Source organism: Sprattus sprattus, assembly GCF_963457725.1.
Source record: "Sprattus sprattus genome assembly, chromosome: 10".
In the NCBI taxonomy this organism is placed as follows: Eukaryota; Metazoa; Chordata; class Actinopteri; order Clupeiformes; family Clupeidae; genus Sprattus; species Sprattus sprattus.
In genome coordinates this window covers 23105483-23127117 of record NC_137908.1, presented here as the reverse complement: position 1 = coordinate 23127117, position 21635 = coordinate 23105483, and the positions used below count along the sequence as shown (strand labels likewise).

The 21635-nt window shown below is 38.1% G+C and overlaps 1 protein-coding gene across 1 annotated transcript in view; it reads right to left on the bottom strand.

Moving 5' to 3' along the window:
* Positions 1-2123: 2123 nt before the first annotated feature.
* pcbp4 (poly(rC) binding protein 4) overlaps positions 2124-21635 on the bottom strand; it is a 68066-nt gene continuing 48554 nt past the window's right edge. Inside the window, exons 8-15 of the mRNA XM_080845878.1 lie at positions 20532-20606; positions 18057-18119; positions 17767-17838; positions 14437-14478; positions 14041-14116; positions 11934-11989; positions 4839-5008; positions 2124-2634 (exon numbers count right to left, since the gene is read on the bottom strand). Of these exons, the coding sequence (XP_080702004.1) occupies positions 2298-2634; positions 4839-5008; positions 11934-11989; positions 14041-14116; positions 14437-14478; positions 17767-17838; positions 18057-18119; positions 20532-20606 (891 nt within the window). The 3' untranslated portion in view covers positions 2124-2297. The remainder of the gene's footprint in view (positions 2635-4838; positions 5009-11933; positions 11990-14040; positions 14117-14436; positions 14479-17766; positions 17839-18056; positions 18120-20531; positions 20607-21635) is intronic.

The window sequence follows — 21635 nt, the reverse complement described above, 5'->3', positions numbered from 1 at the left end:
TCATTCATTTTGAGTATCTCAAAATCGTCTTCTTCTTCATCTGCTATGCTGTATCTTTGTCATGTTTTCGTCATGGGAACCTATTTTAAGAGCAGACGCCAGCCAAGATGACAACCCCATTCTTACCCTATGCTCTGGATAATGAGGTGCACACGCTTATGCTAATGTTATGCTATAAGTGTCTGTGACTGTAAGTGGTACACAAAAACACATTGTTGGAGTGCAAGCCACTAGCCACTTAGCTATATATATTATTATTAGTATTATATTATCTATTTAGTGAAGAGGCTAAAATTGAACAAAAAAAATCCAAAATGAGTTGTGATGGAAGAGTTCATAAAATAAGACATAGTACTAATCTACAGTAAAAATAACTGGACTGTCCTGTTACACTCTTGTCTTGAATGATGGAATGATGTCTTGTCACTGGCAACCTTTTGCTAGTGAGTTGACATTAGGTTGCTGTTATGCAAGCACTATCAACAGAAATCTCATACAACCTTGAAGTTAATACAGTATTGTTTTTATTTATGACAATGGCCTGACTGAATAGAAGGAAGGAGAGCTAGTAGACATCAGGTCAGGTATAAATGTTGAGCCTGAGTAAAACCCGAAATCATGTTTGAAAACTTAAAGCGTTTGAACACACAGTTTTGTTGGCCAACATGGAATTATCATGTTCAAGTGCAATGGTTTGTTTTTTGTGTGGTAATCTAATGTTTTGATAATTGTGGGATGACAGTATGGGATAAATACAGTATTTCATATCATATTATACAGTATTTCATAGTATAAGTAATGCTATATGGTATGGTTTGTAAAGTCAAAAGATGCATCAGTTTGCCCATTCTTTAGCCTACCTAGCAGTGATGCACTACACACAGTAACTTTTCAAAACCATACACTTTTTGCATAGATGCTAAATTTAATTCATGCAAATTATTAGAAAACAAAAAAGTGAGACATTGGAAAAGAACACAAGGGTAGAGTGGATTAGATTTAAATTGAGATGAATGAAGGTGTACGTCATGGTGGCTACTTCTGATCAACAGGATACTGGGTTTACAAAAATAAGTGAATTTGTATTTATATATTTTATAAAAAGAAAAACAAAAAAAACTGAAAACAGAGGGAGTCTACATACTCATGTGAATGAAACAGTCAGGTTCATCTACAATTAATCCACTCATCTTTTAAAAATTGTTCTTCGGAGGGAAGAGAGAGTTTTTCCTGACACTCTCAGTCCAAGTATTGCTTTTCTATCACTCTGCCTGTAACAGAATCTGTCAAATTATGGCTTCTTGCATACCTAAGATTGTGTGAGTGGGTCAGTCAGCATGCAGCAATCATTTCTCAAAGGGCTGGTGCCATGCATAGTAGCCTGTATACGTCTGCCACTAGTTTCAGGTAAGTGAAGCCTAACTCTATAAATAATTTCATTTCTGTTGCCTGGCCATGTTTAAAAGGGCCCAGCCTTTACCATGAGAGAAGTTAACTTATTTCTTCATATGTCTCAAGAACCTCAAAATGATATTTGCACTAATGACGATCTTTCTATATCACAGAAAGACCTTGAATCAAACAGCATCCAGCTGTGTTTAACAGAACTTAACAACCCAAAACGTAATTCAACTATGGAACCAATTCTAAATCAATGGACTGGGGGAAATCCTGCTCTATACACCCATGGGAATTAAATAGAAGATTACAAAACGTAATAAATAAATAAAATAAATTAAACCTTTTTCAAACAAATGTGAACACATTATAAATACAAAGGAAAGTTTCAATTTCTTGTCATCTTGTTTTTACATAATTCAAATATTAACAAAACTCAGGATGTCGTGTACAGAGTCATACACTTATATAATAGTAAAAAGCTGATATAGAGAGTTGCACACAAGTCACTAGTGTTTATAAATAGTGAGGGAATAATACATCAATATTAATAAATAGAGATCAATAGAGACAGTAGATTTGGGGAGAACTGAGGTGTTGAGAGGCAAGTTAGGGGGATCAATTTATGGCTTAAGAGGCTCTTTAAGCCAGAACACTTCATTTCTATCTATGTTAGCCACCGTCGTTTTACAGTCCTTAGGAAATACGTGTAAAGATAAGGACTGATCCTGTCTCAGGTGACTACAATGGCTACATAAGATGGAGAGCAGGGAAGTGCCGCAGAAGAGCACCCTGTTTCCAGCACCTCACCTGGTGGGGACAGGAGAAGAGAGTTCGGGATCACAGAGGAGGAACGTGGAACGTGGATGAGACCAGGAAGGTGAGAGTGGACGTAGACATCAATAGGGTGCAAACTTCTGTCTCTCTGGCTTCTTGATCCCATTGGCCGAGGAGATTTTGGTGGTGTAGGATGCCAGAGTCCCATGCGTGGGGGCGGCGGCAGCAGCAGCATTGGGGTTGGAGAGTGCCAGGAGGGGGACGGATTTCATTCCCAGGAGGCTGGAGAGGGGAAGGGCATAGGGGCTGCCCAGCATTGGAGCGTGGGGCAGACCACCCATCGCTGCCAGGGCTGCAGCAGAGGACGAGGCAGGGGAGGTGGGCTGGGTGAAGCTCATGTTGAGGTCAACAGGGGTTGGCATGGAGGAGGACTGGGCAGTGGATTTGGCGGTCTCTAAACTGCATTTGGCAGCAGGAGGTGAAGGGTGGAGGGAGAGGGAGAGGGATCCGGATGGAGAAGGGTTAGAAGGTTAAATAAAAGACATGTTAAAGAAATTGAGAAAAAAAAATAAAAAAATCATAAGAGAGGTGTGTTTTGCTGAAGGTTGCAACATATTATTTAAGGTGGGACCTTGGCACTCATGAGGGAGGTGCTGTTTAATTCAGGGTAATGGCTTGGGTAGGGGCTTGGGAGGAGAGGAGACAGAATGGTTTTAAACTCATTAGGATTTTCCTCGCTCTCTCAAGAAGTCTACATCTCAAGAAGAATTAGTGAGTGACTATGAAAGCATTTCTCCACATGGTAGACTGACTACATGAACATGTAGGCATCAGAACATACTGCCCTATCTGAAATACGCAATTCAATGTGTCATTCCTTATTCAAGTTGATACAGGGTGTGTTCAATATGCAGAGCTTTCTAATGCAACTCTTTGAAAGAAGAAGAAAGGCGATGACAATGGCGCTGATTCAAGGGCAGTCTCTTACTGTATATGGTTGTGCATAAACATATGCAGCAATCAAGAGCTGGAATTTTATTTGAGAGTTAATGGAACAATATTGGTTCGTTCTGATGCCAAGTGTCATATCTTCAAATCTCAGTTTTCAGTAGGTTTCACTCTGAACTCATCCCTTCACCCTGGACAGGTGAGTGTCTCAATTTAGACTGTATTTGTATTATTTTTGGTACTTTACCTGGAACATAGTTACAGGGCCAAATAAGCAAGACCACTGATGTCTGATTTTATTTACCAGTCTGCTTGTTGAAAACACCCCTAGAATGAACATGTGTCTGTTGACTGTTTTTTTTTTTTAACTTCTGGACCTCCCAAGTCAATATAACCTTTTTGTTTACAAAATGGTTCCTATTTAGTGAAGCGAGGAGGAAATGCAACTGAGACGAGCTACAGTCATGAAACAAAATGAATAATTCCCCTTTCATGCCATGTGATATCAACAAGATCTTATACATTATTTTAATGACTTTGTTTCTGAGTGGGCAAACCTAAGGATAAATATTGCTGAAAGCAGTGATCAGGGGGTCAAGCAGCCCAGCAGGCCAGAGTTGCCATGGAAATGTTATGTCATTATGCCAATGGCATGGCTGTAAGCACTCAAAGCAAGTTTCATGTCAATTGAACAATTGCCCGAGATATGAGCTTACTGTTTGGCAGCTTTGCCAACGAATTAGATGTAACGGACAAATGATTTTGTAAAAAAAAAGAAAAACGGTCTGATAAATCGGTCTGAAGATCACTTGTAGCACTTTTGGTCAAATCCAATATGGTGGCTTCATCAGTTAGGTTGACATTATAGGTTGTAATGTCCTGTCATTGGGATCTCCCAAAATATCACCAGACACCAGAGAACAACCACTTTTATTATGCATCAAAAGTTAATAGGGAAAATGCGATTTTCAAATACTAAGTTTGGTGTCAATTCATGAAATAGTTGCTGAGATATGACCCTGATGACCGATTTCAATTAGCTGTTATGGACAAAAGGTTTCAAAAATCTAAAATGATAATATATGATGAAAATGGCACATTTTGTGGCCTAGGAAGAATTTTTAAACGTTTTAATATAATCAAATATGGCGGAACATCTAATATGGCGGATATTGACTTCATAAGATGCTTTGAACTCCACTTGATCCCAGAAATCGAACTGTACCAATCCAACTTAATTTTGATAAACTGGGCATACGGTTTAAAAGTTACATGGGCATCCCATTGGAGTGCTCAAGACATGAAACTTGGTGAAAAGAATCTGGGGATTGTCCCCAATCAATGTGCTAAATTTCAAAACGTTTTACCATACGGTTTTAGGGGCTGCCATAGACACCCTAGCCAGAAGAAGAGAAAGATGAATAAGATAAGGTAGAAACACAGTGGGTGCATACGCAGCTTTGCTGCTTGGCCCCCGACTATTACATGTTGATCCTACAAGCAACTTGCCTGAGTGTGGAGGTTTCTTATGTGATTGTATTGAAACAGTAAACATAGACTGACTCCTTAAAGCATAACAAATTCCACTTTCATTACCAGATATTTACACTTCCATCAGACAAAAAAACTATGTATTACACACAGATGTGGTTGGTGTTCTGTCTGGCTGTAGGCTGGGCTTGGCCCTTCATACAAGGCTGGCTGCCAAGTCTTACCATGATGTGATGAGGTACTGGGCCAGGTTGATGCTGATGGGGGAGCCTGTAATGGTGACGTGTCGGTCACTGGTGCTGTCCAGCTGGCTGCCAATCTTGATCTGCGCCCCTGAAACTTGCCGGATCTCATTGATTTTGGTGCCTTGCCGGCCAATGATGGATCCAATAAGCTGCATCAGAAAAGATGAGAAAGACCAGAGAAGTGTTTGTAGTGGAGAGAACCCACAAGAAGGACAGTATACATTCAGTGCCTGTCATCTCAGTCAGACTACTCAGCTAAGAAAGCTATCGTAACAGGGTTTAACAGCGGCATGTGCGTGTTATCGGCCACGTTCACGTTGTCATGTTAATATATTAACAAACTAATACATTTAGCAAATCGATTGTTTAACAGGCTGGCTGATTGTTTAACAGACTCGCCGATAACCGGTGCAGCTGCCCTAAGATGTGCTGTGAGAGCAAACCTAATCTGGAATTGTTAAAACACATTAATGAAAAAGGATGTGATAGGTAAAAATATAATAATATACTTTCTATGTTGAGATATTAATTCAATTACATTGTATTTCTAAGCCAAATCTAATTATAACTTAGACATAGTTACTAACTTAAATCCTGTACAATTGTGGAAAGCAGTAAACATCTATTCATATTAAATATGGTGACTGATTTCTGAAAAGAGCCTTCGATAAAAAGGTTTGCTGAAGCTGGGTATTAATGTGAAAAGGAATACAGAGGGACCCTGATAGGGAAATATGAAACTCTGACTTTAATATGTGTGTTAATCATATGCCTTTGTTTGCTGAAACTGAAGCTTTTCTGTTTCTGTATATCTTTGATTCTTAAGAACTAATGGTTCTAACTCTGTGTTTGTGCTTAAAAGTGTACCTTCTGTTTGTGTGTGTAAGAAAGGGCTGATAAGAACTAGTAGTCCTTGTTTTATGCCTTGCTGATGCATTACGTTGCAAAATGCATAATAAGATGACCACGGACGTCAGAAACCCACCACGTGGTTATCCCTGCTGACAAAGTGTTTTGGCGTTAGAGAACGCTAACTTCTTTCTAAATAAACCTTTTGTGGTGTGTTTTATTTTGCTCTCTCGTCTGCTGCAGTCTGGAAGTGAGCCCAGGCTCTCACTCGCTCTCTGAGAGAAGGCCCCTGCCTCTCTGGCCTGCCAGGACATGGGTGAGCCCAACAAGCTTGTTGTTGTTGAATAAATATACTTATATGCAACTCAGGAGTCCTGAGGTTACTTAAGTGAATTTTCACCTCACATAATTGGGGGTTTGGTCTGGGCTTCCAACAACCTGATCGACTTTTCGTGCCGGGGCTAATCATCAGGACCTTAACCATACACAGGGGAGTACAGGACTCCTTTTTCGAATGACCTCGTCCTTGACTTGGAAGGAGGCCAGGGCCTGCCAGCTAGGAGAGCCGAGGGTGAAAGAATCAACGGGATTGGGGGGTGGTCTCCGAGCTGTGTGTGAGGTTATTGTTTGTTTGTTTGTCCTTGTGTGTACACTTACAGTGGGTAGCACTAAGGATATACAAGAGAGGTATATTCCTGTTCTCCTGGTTGGTTGAGACAAACTTTTAGGCATACACAAAAGGGTATATTCCTGACTCCTTGTTGGTTAAAGTCAAAACATTAAGAATACTTTTTCCTGTCTCCTTGTTGGTTGAAGTCAAAACATTAAGAATAACTATTTCCTGACTCCTTGTTGGTTGAAGTCAAAACATTAAGGATAGTAAATTCCTGACTCCTTGTTGGTTGAGTCAAACATTGTAAACTAAGGATAGCTTTTTCCTGACTCCTTGTTGGTTAAGGCAAATGTATCAAATACAAAATAAAAAAAATTAAAAAAATGGGAAAGGGGGTATCCAAGTTAGTGGTTTACAATGGGTAAAACACAGACTAATTAAGCAATATAGCACGAGTGGGAGTGGGGTAGGTAAGGGATAATCCCACGGGTAGTGTTTGGCCGTAGCCACCGATCACCCAAGAAAATTCCCTGGCCTCAACCTCCTAGCAAAACGAGCGAGCAAGTGATATGGATGAACTCTGGTCAGGCTCGGGTTGGTGAGAGTCTGAAAGTAAAAACGAAACTAACCCTAGTGTGGAGATCAGACAAAAGGTAGTAGATAAAGGTAATTTAAAAGGTGTCAAGATCAGTTAAGATCAGGCAGGTAATAAGATAAATAAATAAAATTACTTAAATCGCGTCCAAATCAGAAGACTTCTATAAAATATCAGACTGTGTATACAAATGTTAAAAAATTGTCGAAACAGTCCTTGAATACCTAGAACGACTGAGAAAAGTATTTAAGGATCGTAGTGAACGATCAGAACCAGCCCCGTGTGCTGATGATGGGCCATGCAGTGAAAACATCAATGCTGGGTTCTCCCCATGCACGCACCATGCAACAATGCTGAGTAACGCAATGAAACCATCAAAATTGTGCTGGCATAGAATATGCACTTTGGAGGACCTCTTTAATGTTTTATGGGTAGTTCTATTATATCATTACTATTACTATTAATACTAATACTGATAATACTACTACTACTACTACTACTACTACTACTACTACTACTACTACTACTACTACTACTACTAATAATAATAATAATAATAATAATAACTAGAAAATGCATTTCCTGAAGGAAATACCAGTGCATGAAATGCAAAGGTTAAGAAAGGAAGAAGAAAAGAAAGAAGAGTGAAAGAAGGAAAGAAGAAAGGAAAGAAGAGTGGAAGAAGGAAAGACAAAAGGAAAGAAGAGTGAAGAAAGGAGAGAAGAGTGGAAGAAGGAAAGAAGAAAGGAAAGAAGAGTGAAAGAAGGAAAGAAGAAAAGAAAGAAGAGTGAAGTAAGGAAAGAAGAGTGGAAGAAGGAAAGAAGAAAAGAAAGAATAGTGAAATAATGAAAGAAGAAAGGAAAGAAGAGTGGAAGAAGGAAATAAGAAAAGAAAGAAGAGTGAAAGAAGGAAAGAAGAGTGTAAGAAGGAAAGAAGAGTGAAGAAAGGAAAGAAAAGTGGAAGAAGGAAAGAAGAGTGGATGAAGGAAAAAAGAAAGGCAAGAAGAGTGGAAGAAGGAAAGAAAAATGGAAGAAGAAAATAAGAAAGGAAAGAAGAGTGGAAGAAGGAAAGAAGAGTGAACAAGAGTGGCTCTGGATGAAGAGATAAAGAGAGAGTGAAAATATTGAAAAAAGGAGATAAAAATGGAGTGAAGAAGAGAGATTGAGTGTGAGAGAAAGTTGACTGAGAGAGAAAGATGGAGAGATGGAGAGAAAAAAAAATAGAGAATGGATGGTGTCTTAATGTTCCTAGTTACAGTTAAATTGAGAGGGACAGAGAGAGAAGAGATTCTTTGGATTTGGCACAGGTGTCAGTAAAGCACAGGTGCAAGCCAGTTTAAAGACCCTATTATGATGACATAATGGCCCAATGTAAGTCAATGGGAGAAATTTATATTCGTTTTTCTTTAATATCTTAAAAAGTATAAAGTTTAGAAAAGTGAAAAATACATAGCATAAGTGTCCTTTACAAGACCTACGCGACAAAGTTTGAATGAAGTTTCTACGTTAAGCGGTTCGGGCTGAATTAATCGCAGAAAAAGGTAACAAGAATAAGAAGAAGAAGAAGAAGAAGAAGAAGAAGAAGAAGCCTAGGAATAACAATACAGGGCATTTCATGCACTGTAATAATAATATCTATCTATCTATCTATCTATCTATCTATATATATATATATATATATATATATATATATATATATATATATATATATATATATATATATCCTTAGTGTTGGAGGATGGAAGGGGGGCTGTCTATGATGGCTATGCAGTCCCAAAAGTGACTCTCTGAAATCCACCCACTGAACACATAGCTTCTCTATGACAGCGCTCCAGAGATCTAATGAAAGGTATGTCATGTTGTGTATGTTTGTCAAAACCTTGATCTAATGCCCTTCTAAACCATGTTTTAGTCTGGACAGAGATGACAGATTTACTACCACCCCTGCACCCAAACTTTCTGCCCTCTTACAAGCTCTCTATCTTCACAGTAGTGTGTGCCTTTCCTCAGAAGTCACAAAGCAGCACAGTATTTTATCAGGTTGTTCTTTCCATGGCCCTGGGCTGTTAATGGCACTGTTGATAATATTGGACTTAAGTGTTCAATAATGGCTGCCAGAGTACTGTATAAAAAGGGCTCATCCTCCCTCGAGTAACAGACAAACAGACTCCTTTATTGATCCTCAAAGGGAAATTGCAGTAGCAATTAACACAAACCACAAAAACACACAACTTACACAAAACACACAATGAGGTAGGTAAAACAAAATCATAGTATTTACAACATGCACTGCCGTTTAAAAGCTTGGAATTAGCCGGAAACAAAGTCAACAAAGTTGGAAACAATGTACTCAGCTTAAAACAATATTTTTGTTCTTAAATATTATAGCATGACTGCTCCTTCCCTGAATAGATCTTGCATAATTTGGAGCGATGCTTTGGGTCATGGTCTTGTGGTAACATGAAACGAACTCCGATCAAATGCAGTCTACTCATCTCTGCGGCTTCCCTCCCCGGCCCTTCTCACTGCTGCTTACCACTATTAAATCACTGTTGCTTTTTATTTACACAGAGCTACAATACATAGAGCATTACAACACAACACTTTATGTGTGTTTTTCATGATAATAAGAAACTGAATAAAATTATTTCATTGAATAAGAGATTTCCATCTTCTTTTGAGCTTCTCACATTCTACTGTTATCAATCAATCTTTACAACAATAGGAAGAAGCAACATCTGCAATGTGTCTATGAGGATGAAGTGTATTGTTCCTTGGACTAAGAACTTCTTCCCTTTCTCCTCACTGAGTGCCCATTACGCTGGTCTAGCCAACACCACTCTCCATCTAATCTCTCCTACCAGCTGCCTCTCCAGCTCTGTAGGGACGAGAGTATAAGGATCTCTTCTCTGGAGTAACAAACTCATCTATTAGGCCTTTTGATGTCTCTTTGAAGTTTAATTCCCTGGCTTCAGCGCCATACAGATGCTTTTAATAATAAATTACAAGCTATAATCTTCAGCTCTTGTTCAAGCACGGTGGTGAAAAAAAAAACTAAAATGTAAACCTATAAATCTATGTGTCTATAAATATCTAATTATATATATATATATATATATATATATATATATATACACACACACACACACACACACACACACACACATATCTATACAATAAACGCAATCTCTCCTTTTGGGTAACACTTTACTTAAACCAAGTATCCAGAAATAATTTTAAACATATTCATTAATGTTCTTTTAAGTATTCATAATGCATTATAGTGCCCCAATTCTGCCCCCTTACAATTATGTTCCACCTAATAAGAATTTCTCTGATAACCAGGACTGAATTTTGAAAAACGTAAGCTCCCACCCCAAAGTGGCATTTAAATTGTACGTGCAAAAAAAATAGAGTTGGACAGTGTAGTTAAGTGTGCTACATAGCTATTTATTTCTGTATGTACAAACCTTTATTGAACAAACTGAACAAATAGGATTTCATGTCAATGATTTGGGTCGGTCGGAGGTTTCGCCGGCCATCACTGCTGGTGCTTGGTTATATCACATTACATTTAACTGGGCTCTCTTTATAAAATTAGATCTCGTTTTACTTTTGAAAACCGAATGGCAATAGTGCAATCAACAATTTAGTCAGTTCTTGACTATGGTGACATTGTTTACATGTATAACACCCTCTACCTTAAAACCCCTGGACTCGGTATACCATAGTGCTATTCGCTTTGTTACAGAAGACGCTTTCAGGACCCACCATTGTAACTTATACAAGAATGTTGGTAGGTCCTCTCTAGCAGACAGGAGGGAAAAACACTGTCTTTTATTTGTTTATAAAGCCTTAGTAGGAAAACTGCCTAATTATCTCATGTCACTTTTAAAATTAAAATCCATCTGTCATAACACACGGTCACAAAGCCTCATCTCCCTTGAAATCCCCCTTATCCAAACTAATATAGGTAAAATAGCTTTTAAGTTATTTTCTTCCAATAAATGGAACACCGTTCAAGAGGACTTGAAACTAACCCAGTATTTTAGATGCTGAGGGTGAGCCTCAGTGCTGTTGTTTAAAATCATTCTCTGATTTAATTTGTTTACTTTATGTTATTATTGTTTTTATACTTAATTTCGAGTTGTATAATGTGTTTTGTTTATTTATTTTGTCTGCACTCATAAAGCATTATAATGTAGCATACTACCTACACAAATATATGGAGTCGCATGTGAATGTTTTTAATGCGTTATGGATACTGGGTTAAGTGTTACCCTATTTTGAGTTATGCCTATGTATGTCATCTTGCTTCTATTGCATACAATGAATCACCCTCTATTTTGGGGAATTGACGTTGACGAAGCACTTGTGTTGATCCAGGTGTCACTGAGTTCAAACAGACACATTCTAAACTGGCCTGTGTGTCTTAAAATAACAGGGGGACACAGAACCTATCTGGAGCCACGTGACAGGCCCCAGTGAGTACTGTAGTGGACAGAAAGGGTTTGGGGAGGTGTGCTCACAAGTGTCTCTCAGCATGGGACAGGTTAGTTTGTTCTGCTTTATGTACTGAATTGTTTTGATAACAAGTAGCAAGTATGTCCGCCATGGGGGATCAACTGAAATAGCAGGATGAGAGGCAAAGGCAACCCAACAAAGAGATGATGAGTGTTTGTATGGGTGAATAAAGGACTGCTGTAGATACCCCAGCTTGTGATGCTGTTTCTGACCTCAACCAAGATGCAAAACCCCTTTAATCTGGCCTCTTCATTTCCAGCATTGCCAGCCCAGTTCAAACAACAACCAGCTGTCATAGGCTAACCACAATCTTATTATTTTTTTTTTTTTACAATTCTAAGCGAGAAATAAGATTTTGAAGACAAATATTAGATTTAATAAGATGTAATGAGGCAGACATGGTGGATTTCAGTTGACACACTTATAAACAGGTTATGGGTTATGAATACTGTATATGAAAAGGAAAACAGTTTTTGTGTCTGCCTTCTACTTACATCATTTGGAATGAGGAGCTCCTGGGACATGGGCTGTGAGTTGGACTCGACTCCTGCTGCGATAGAGAAAAGGAACTAAGGTCATCCAGTGATATCACAAAAAGAACACACAAATACAAACAAACTGCATAATGCATTTCCCTGAATTCCATTATTTCCAGCAAGGAAACATTTTCCACCCTTTCCTTGACAAGTCAGTTGCGCCAAAAAGGTGCATTATATAGTTAGACATTGCAATATTTAAAATGTTTCTACATCTACCATAATGACAATTCTGAAACAGGCTCACTATAGTTAAGGGATGACGTCTGCCCTTTGGGGAAGTGGTACAGATTTATTACCGAGCCGAGCGATCAGTGAGAATAATGAGAATGATCACAAGTGATCAATGTTTCATTTATGATCACTTATAGCCTTTGATCACTTATAGCCATTCTAGAACGAAATGTAAGCTAAGGACAGTAGATACCTTCAGTCGTTCACCAAATGTATAACTTTTTCGACTAAACTTCAAAAGTACATGTAGGCTATGCTTTACTTCAACTTTGTGCGCCAGACTGTACGTTACGAATAAAATGCGTATGGCATGACGTTAGGGACGCAATGCATTAACATTTGCAAAGCACAGGCTACCATAGACTGGATAGGTGCAGTGTACCTACATTCTGTCAGCGTGAATCTCCTTTAGACACATTTTTCGTATTTTAGATATTTTTCACGATATTCAAGAGTAATCTGAAAATGTGTTGAAATATCCAAGCGAATTTATATCAACATAGGCTCAGGTCGCGGACCCCCTGCAATGCCGTTGCGGCCCACCAGTTGAAAACCCCTGCACTAGACAATAAACAACACACGCTGACGTAAAGGGCTACCTCACCTATAAAGCATATTGTCCCTTTGTGCTTCCTTGAATCTCAAACAAAGTGTTACTGACAAGCTTCTAGGTAATGAGAAGAATATGACTACCATGAAGGCTACTGAGGAAAACGTTCTTTATCAGGGATTCAAGGAATCACACAGTGAGTACTTGATACAGATAAGCTTCAAGGGTTCAATGTATTTTTTCACAGTCAATGTTCATTGTGTGCCCATGATGCATGTAACATCAGCAAGTCTCAGAAGGCAAATGTAAAAACAGCAAAAGACTTGCACACATGTTTAAAGTTAAAAGTTTAAGGTGTTGCGTAGCAATCCATTACTTGCTGACTTCAAGTTAAAATGGACCTTATTCTCGAACATTTTCTTAAGTGTTTTCTTAAATATCTTCTTATGAACTTCGTAAGACCAACCCTAAGAAAGATCTCTTCAGGATTCATGAACGCATGGAAATGTGTTCTTAAACTTATCAGATAACCCTTAGATGTAGTTCATCATTACCAATGGATATGTTCCACTATATATGATGTTGACACTTCATTTTTCACTTCAAAAATGATTTGTACCTGAGAATGATCACTGAGGGCCTCATTTACTTACATTTGCGAGCGCAGCGTAATCAGCGTCTTTGACAAACCGTATATACGAACACCCACTTTCCCTTATACCCTCCCAGCAGCGGGGAATCTGCATTTTTACTCAAGTGCGCCGCCTTTGTAAATACGTTTCCATGTCATTACCCGCATTTAGGAAATTACGCCTGAAGTGGGCGCAATTCTGTTAGTAAATGAAGCCCTGAATGTAAAGCGACTAGTTTTGTGTGCTTATGCTCTTCCTTTGTCATTCTCTCATACTGCCCAAGGTCTTGGAAATGACTTTGAAATGCCTTCCTGGTCAGTATGAAATTCCACCTACGGCTGGAATATTGTTTCATTTCTGATCTCCACCACCCAGATGCTATTTAGAGGACAGGTGCTGAACTATAGATCTGCACTACACAAGCTTTACACAAGATTATCGAATGTGTGTACATATGACTGTGAGTGTTTGTATATGAGTGTTTGCATGTCAGTGTGCATGTTGGTAGTCCATTCAATTCCAAATGCTAAAAGTTGATATAATTCCTGTTGCAGTTACCCAAATACAGTTTAATGGCTTTTAAAATAGTACAAGCAGAGTGGTTTAAATCCCTCTGAGAGGAATTGAGTATGAGTTTAAGTGCATCTACCTGGCATGATTGGAGGGACGGGCTGGCCCATGGAGGTCATTCCCTGTTGCATGGACAACTGATGCAGTTTAGCCACCTATAGGAACAGCCAAGAAAATGTGTCACAAAGGTAATATATTACTTATCGCTGTGATAAGTAATATATAAGCAAATGATATGTGGTCTGATATGTGGAAATATGTCATTATGATAATCTAAGACTGGATGCATTTGGCATTAAGGTTAAAAAGGATTCTATTTGGCATCATGTAAAAGTTGAAAGTTGGTGAAGTTCACCCCAAACAACAATTAACAATACCACAAAAATGATAGAAGGAAGATATTTTTTCTGCAGTTATTAATGTAGGTACTCTTTGTATGTCAAAAACATGGATGGTTCTAACCAACAGGCCTTACCTCTGAGTGTGGAATGCCATATTGGTTCTGTAATGTGTATGCCTATAATAAGACACAACACAAGTCGTATTAGTGAGTGGAAAAAGACTTCAAATACTGCATATACGTATATATATAAAACAAATATACAATCACAAGTAACAGTAAAGATAAATCATGGTTTCTTGCTTTACGTTATGTTAGGAACAGTCTGCTTAATAGGAATTGGTCACATGTTTTTAATGAACAACAGAACTACAGAGATCCCTCTCTTTTTTTAAAGGAATAGGGAAATTCCCCTGGAGTTAAACAGAAGAGCAGACTGTTTTTTTTCCCCACTCTGATGGACTGCCTTAACACCCATGGTTTGTTTACCTAATGTAGCAGGCCATTAAAAAATACCACAAAAAACACCCATCCAGATACACACACATTATTATTATGTCAAACATTAATGACTGCTTGCATTAAGAAGTAGGTACATACATAACCACATATGTCCAGGCCACCTCATGAACCTCTATGCCTTGATATAAAACCCAGCAGTACAGCAACACTAAGTCAACAGTAGATTCAGCTCACACATAAAAGTACATTGTATACCACACTCTGTATATTGTATATTACTTAGACATCCTCAACGGACTCAAATCTTTCATATCTAATTTTAACATTTTTCTACCTAAATGTGATGCCAATTGAGACACTGAAGGGCATTATAACGACAAGTCAAATTTAAACACTGTTGTTCTGAAAACACCAGCGGCCATTTTGCTAAAATGGATGCTAGTTACTTAATTGTATTATAAGAGGTTCAGAGTGCTTAAAGGAGCTATATGCAAGTCTGGCTAGTTGTCGGTTAGTGAGCCAATGGAGCATCGCTACATGTATCGACACCTATCTCCTCTCCCTTTGCAGAAGTAAACAAAAGGTTTGGCTACGATTGCAGCTGCTGAAGGCTACATAGCATTAAAACGTTTATATGATTGAAAGATTTGTAGGCTACCATTTGTGTCTCCATCAACATCGATTATTGGTCATTGTCTGAAAGATCATGACATATTTTGCAGTTACCAAATCAGTTGTTAGTGTTTTGTTCCTTGATTGTGATGATTATGTATAAGTTTCTGCAATTGCCTTCATTATCGATTGCTTAAGTAAAAATGTGGTTCCTGTTGAATAGCCTTATCCCCAAAACATCTAGGCATCCATTGTGAAAGTCATGGCTAGCCTGACGATGTCATACTCATAATTCTAGTCAGAATATGAGTCTGATGCTGAGCCATTGGGCTGTGATTATGGAGCGTGTTTCAACGAACCAGGAAAAAAAATGCCTCTTCGCTCAATTGGATACCTACAACTGATCAGAGCAACATAGTATGACCATCTGATACATTAAAACTTTTACCGGATCCCGTAAGAAGGACGGCTAAAACATATTTTTGATCGACAAATGCCTTGATCGCGTTTCTCTGTTCCTCTTTCAAAATGAATGCGCTGTCAATATCTGTGAGATATGCCTGCTCACGTACTTATTAGCAGCAATGCTATAGCTAGCTACTATTTGTTTCAATGGATTTTTTGTCTAAGCGTTAGCAATAATGGTCTAGAGCGCTTCAGTTAAGACCTACAATCCTCTGCAACATTTGTGTTGCACATACACAACTAACCGAGTCAATGTAGACATAAAAAAGTCGTGTAGATAGCTTAAATCATATAAAATATGTCCCACTAAGCTCCCGAGACGGCGCCATCTTTGTTCGATGTATAATCTATCTATCTAATCAACTCAAGCGTTGGTTGGTCATCTGTCCATCAACGTATAAAGCCCGCCCTTACAATTTGATTGGTCAGATCGCTTTTCCGAAAACTTGAATCTCTCCCAACTAGCTCAAAGCCAGACTGAATCTCCCAGACCAAAAATTTTGTGGGCGGAGTTCAGGCTGGTATCCAGGCTAATTCATGGCATCAATAATGATTAAACCTGTCATTATTTCTCCCCCCCCCCCCCCCCACACACACACTTATACACATTTACACAAATGTACTACAGTGTCATTTATTTATGTACTGCACTTTGCTAATTCCAATTCACTGCATCTTAGCCCTGCATATGCCCAAATTATTTATTATGATCTTGTAAGACATTATCCTTTATTCTTATTTTTGCTTTTTTGTTAGTAAGTTTATATATTTATATGTTTTATGTCCTATGCACCAACCACACCGAGTTCATTTACTGTATGTGTAAATATACAGGGCCGATAAAAATAATTCTGATTCTGATTCTGATGAGACTTGATTCACAAGGCAGAGAAGGTCTCTTAAATGTCATAGGCCACCAAGGCAGAGTGGACGTGCCAGGCCAGCATGCATAGTAGACAACAATGCATTCCACCATGAAGCTTTACCCTTACATAAGGTTTAACCCTGGAGAATCATCTACAGGGACTTTGTCCCTTAGAATGTGATAGGTTGCATGATTCTGCGTGTAATGTTATAGTTGGAAGGACATTTTGAATGTTTTCCACAAAAGCACATCTTTCCCTTGTTATGTTTCCTGTTTTCTTTATTTCTTTTCATTTTAAAGGTGACCATTGCAATTCTGATGATGATGGAATCTGCTGCTATGCTACTGAGCTGATTTTCTCAGGAGTACTAGACCTTGAATCATTTATTTAAGTTCTTTCTGAAGTTCAAGTTGTTCCTGGATGTTCCTCTTTACTCAATAATTTGGTTAGTGGCATATTTAATGGCAATTGCAGACTATCTATTATAATCATAGTTTAGTTCTTTAACCCTTTTTTATGCAAAGCACAAAAGGAGGAGAGTGATATTGGGGTATCTAACCTGCACCCTGATTGCAACGCCAAAGAGCCAGGTTCGTTGGTATGGCAGTCAGAGTGCAAACTTAACTTAAACAACGAAACCAACTAGCTCGTAGGTTCGTGATATTTATTTTTTGTTGTGTTATAGTGCAAAGGCGAGTTACTTTTCTCCCTGGACACACAGGAGTGTGGCAGGACTGTTTGTATTTAACGGGATGCTGCAGAGCATGTGAGGTCTCTTGAACTATCCTAGCTATTTCTATCTTAGGAAACCATTTTAACAGTTGGTAGATGCTAGCGTGTAATATTAACTCATGTTAATAGGAAGTGAACATGAACTTGTGTGAAAATATGAATCTGCACAGGCACCCAGAGGGTTTCTACTGCATGGGCTTTCTCTATGGATTAAGGTTTTTGTCTGACTATAACATGCTGGCCCCAGGTCCCAAAGAGCAGAGCGTAGAGTGATTGGTGCCTGCAAGAGGCCTGGCCTGGAAGTTTTTCCCCCCAAACATATACTCACTTGCTGCAGATCCAGACCTCCTTGAGCAACTGACAAAAGTTGATGTGACCCAAACTCTGAGCTTTCAAACAGCTTGAAAAGAGAGAATAGACAGAAATTATTGTCAACAGACTGTGACAGATGAAAGTAATGATATGAATACTATTCTATTATAAAACCATACATGCATACACAAGTGCACTGATTCTGTAAGCCTGTAAGGCGTAATTTTCATAAATGTCAACATTTTTGTTTGTTTTTTTGCAGGGTGGCTGTTGCAAAATAATGAATATTTATAGGGAAAGCACTACCTGATTGGCCGACATCCTGCTGACATCATGAGGGAACATCAGACAGCTATTGCTAACTAAATTCTATGATTAAGGGAAGTAAATTAGCATTACTAAGTAGCTTAGTTTTTCTACAAATACACATTTCATGTCATAATGAATAACATGAATAGGGAATTTACTGTACAACAGCTATTTCCAACACTAAATGTGTCATGTCATTCAAGCTATCGTGTAAGCATCAAATGTAGTGTTATGTAATTCAAACTGCCGTGCAAACGTAAAATGTAGTGTTATGTCATCAAAGCTACCGTGTAAAAGTAAAATGTAGTGTGTCATTCAAGCAACCGTGGAAACGTAAAATGTAATGTTAACAGAAACATCTTTGGTTAGTTACCATTTAATTGTTACGTCCCTGTTAATAAAACAACCTGCAATATAACCTTCATTTTATATCCAAGTTTAAGTGATTTATACTAATTTATGGTGATTTATCCTTTGTTTGCAATGGAATCTTAATCCACATTCAAGTCAATGCATTTGTAGGCTACTCATTCTTTTACATGAGCAAAAGTATGAAAACTACATTCCATTTAAAAAATGAATCCCTCAGCTGATAGATGCTGATCAAAAGTATGACTATTCAAAGCAATTTAACCCAAACCAGTAATCAGTTATCATTTTAACCCAATCACAATAATCAGGAAATGATGTGTCCCTTTTCCTTATTCTAGGTTCATTATTTGGAGTTTTGGGATTTTTAAGCAGTCAGGGTTACCTAAACAAAGCTGTTTCATCATAAAACTAGCGCGATTCTGAGATTAAAGCCTTGGGACCTCCGACAGTATTACAAGACACAAGAAATATTTTTTGAAGGCAAAGACATCAACAGACATCAACGTTACACTCTTTTTCTTATTGCAGCGTCCCCTAGAGGTGAAATTACGCAAATTTGGCTGCGACGGATAAACACTTTCGAAATCAATGAACACATTTGTGACCCTTGGTCTGAAGATCATCTGTGGCAATTTTGACGAAGATTGGAAAATCTTTTTCATGAAAACCAATATGGCAGCTGCATCAATTAGATGGTAAAGGTAACTGGTATTCAGCAGATACGGGAGCCAAACAGCCCAGTAAGCCAGACTTGGCATGGAAAATGTATGTTATTATGTCAAGGAAATTACCCTAAGAACACACGGCAAGTTTTATGTATGTTGTCCAGATATTGATCGAGATATGAGCTTGCTTTGAGCTCCTTTGGAGAGAATGTGATCGACAAATATTTCTTCCACAAATGATTTCCTTCCACAAACACAGAACTCTGTGTCTTGTGACTTATACGTTCTCATTTGAGTAAACATACTATGATTTGTATGAATTAATGTATATTTGTAAACATACAGTTTATATTTTGTAAATCATACTGTGCTTGTGCATCTGTCATGATCTAGATGCAGATAGGTGGCAGTCTTGTAACTATTGCCTTGTTCATGTAGACTAGTGTGTGTTCATAAAATTGAGCCTTTAGTGTACTCCAGAATTTTAACCACATATATGTAAACATAAAGTTGATTCTCACTTGTATATGTAGCGCAATCAGCGAATATCATTGACTGGAATGTTTTATTCGTTAGTAGGTAGTGTTCACCATCACGTAAACACATTGGTCAGTAGGTGGCAGTGGTGTGATTTGTACCATTGATGTTTCTGTCTTATTCACTGAGAATCTGGTGAAGTAATCAGTTCCCTGACTTTCCTTTGGAAAAGATACATGTATTCCTTATCTAGAGCATATTTGTATTTTGTAGGTGGGCTGATGTAAATACTGGTAGTCAGTTATTTAGCTAGCTTATCTCCCTCTGGAACGAAATACTGTTTTCTGATTGGCTAATGGGGTGTACATTAAGTTCGTGGAACCGCACACCTTGGACGTAGTCCCAGTAGAAAAGTTAAATTGCCGTTCCATATCAATGCTCTTGAATGGTTACCATTGACAACCAACGTAACGTAACGTTTTTTTTTTTTGAAAAACAGCCTGTTCCAGGCACTACTTTCTCTAACGGAAGCACTAGGCTTCAAATCAAGAATTCATCAGGTTATTATGCATAAGTTTCCTAAAGATAAAGGAAATTCTAAATAATAATAATAATAATAATAAAAACATTTTTGGATGTTGTAAACGGGAGATAAGCGGGATAACAGCCTCGGAGCTGTGCAGTTCTACAAAGTTAATGGACTTCGCGGACCAACCCCACTCCGCTGCGCGTCGTGGAGTTCTTTGCCCCGCAGCGTCCATTAACTTTGTAGAACTGCACAGCTCGTCGGCCGTTATCCCTTACTTGACATACAGTAGTTTTGTTTCAAATATTAGTGTTTGTGTATTTGTGTTTTATAGGCCTATGTTGTTAAGAATTGTTCCCTGTTCCTAAGTTTGTAAAAGTGTGATGATGAATCTAACACATGGAAGAGAACAAGAGTAAAATACTTCCATACCTGATTTCCAGCCAGAAGCACTGCACCAGGTGTTGGGCTAGGTCTGTATGGAATAGTAGCTCCTTTTGGAGGGGACTGGAAAAACAAACACACATGGACCAATGCACACAAGATAAAAATAAATGAATTTAGAGACAAAGCAGTATACAGTAGAGTCCTTGTTTTCATCCTATTATTTGGGGTCAAAGCACTGAACATCCAGGAACTCTCTTGTTTTTGTTCTGATTATAAGTAGTAGTTTCAACTGTGATTTTTTGTGTAACATAAAAAAAACTAAATGCCATCTAGTTGTGGTGTGAGCGCCACGAGCCATTTTAAAATTTTGTGAAGTAGGGATGGACATTTCCAGCAAAAATATTCATACCTGCAAACTAGTCGCTTTTCGCCGAAATTCTAATTTTCAATAGAAATGTGTAATTTACGTGAATCGTGAAAATTCTTTCACATGGATGAATGCAACTTTTGGGCTACGTCAGAACTAGATCGGTGGACATGTGATGTAAGTCGCGTTATCTGCCAACTATGTAATATGCTGTGTAACTTAAACTTGATTTGGCAAAAATAATTGTACTCTAGCAGCGTTTAGTGTGTCGTGATCCATCACCTTCAATGATGATGTTTGACGATATCTATAATGGAAAGCTAGTCAGCTTGTTATGCTAGCATTAGCCTACAATGTCACTCAGTTCAATGTGAATATATTTGGGAATAAAATGGCATCCATATTGTTATTTGATATTAATGTATGTCATTATCGTAAGACACACACACAAAACCATTTCACATCATATGCAATTGGTGTTGCTCACTTTGAACCCAATACTTTTAAGTTTAAACATCCCCATAATTTAAACGGCTTCTGGCTATGCAGCAAATGGTGTGTCCTCGTTGCGATGAAATCTTTAAATAACTTCACACAGTTTACACAACCTTACACAAAAGACACAGAGGTAAGCAAAAAACACAGTATTAACAAATTCATAAATAAACTATTATACTGTTTGATAAATTAAATAGAATACAAAAAAAATGAATTTCAGATATTACTGTGCAAATTTAATATAGAATGTGCATCAATTTATCTTAGGCTTTGGCCGCTAATGT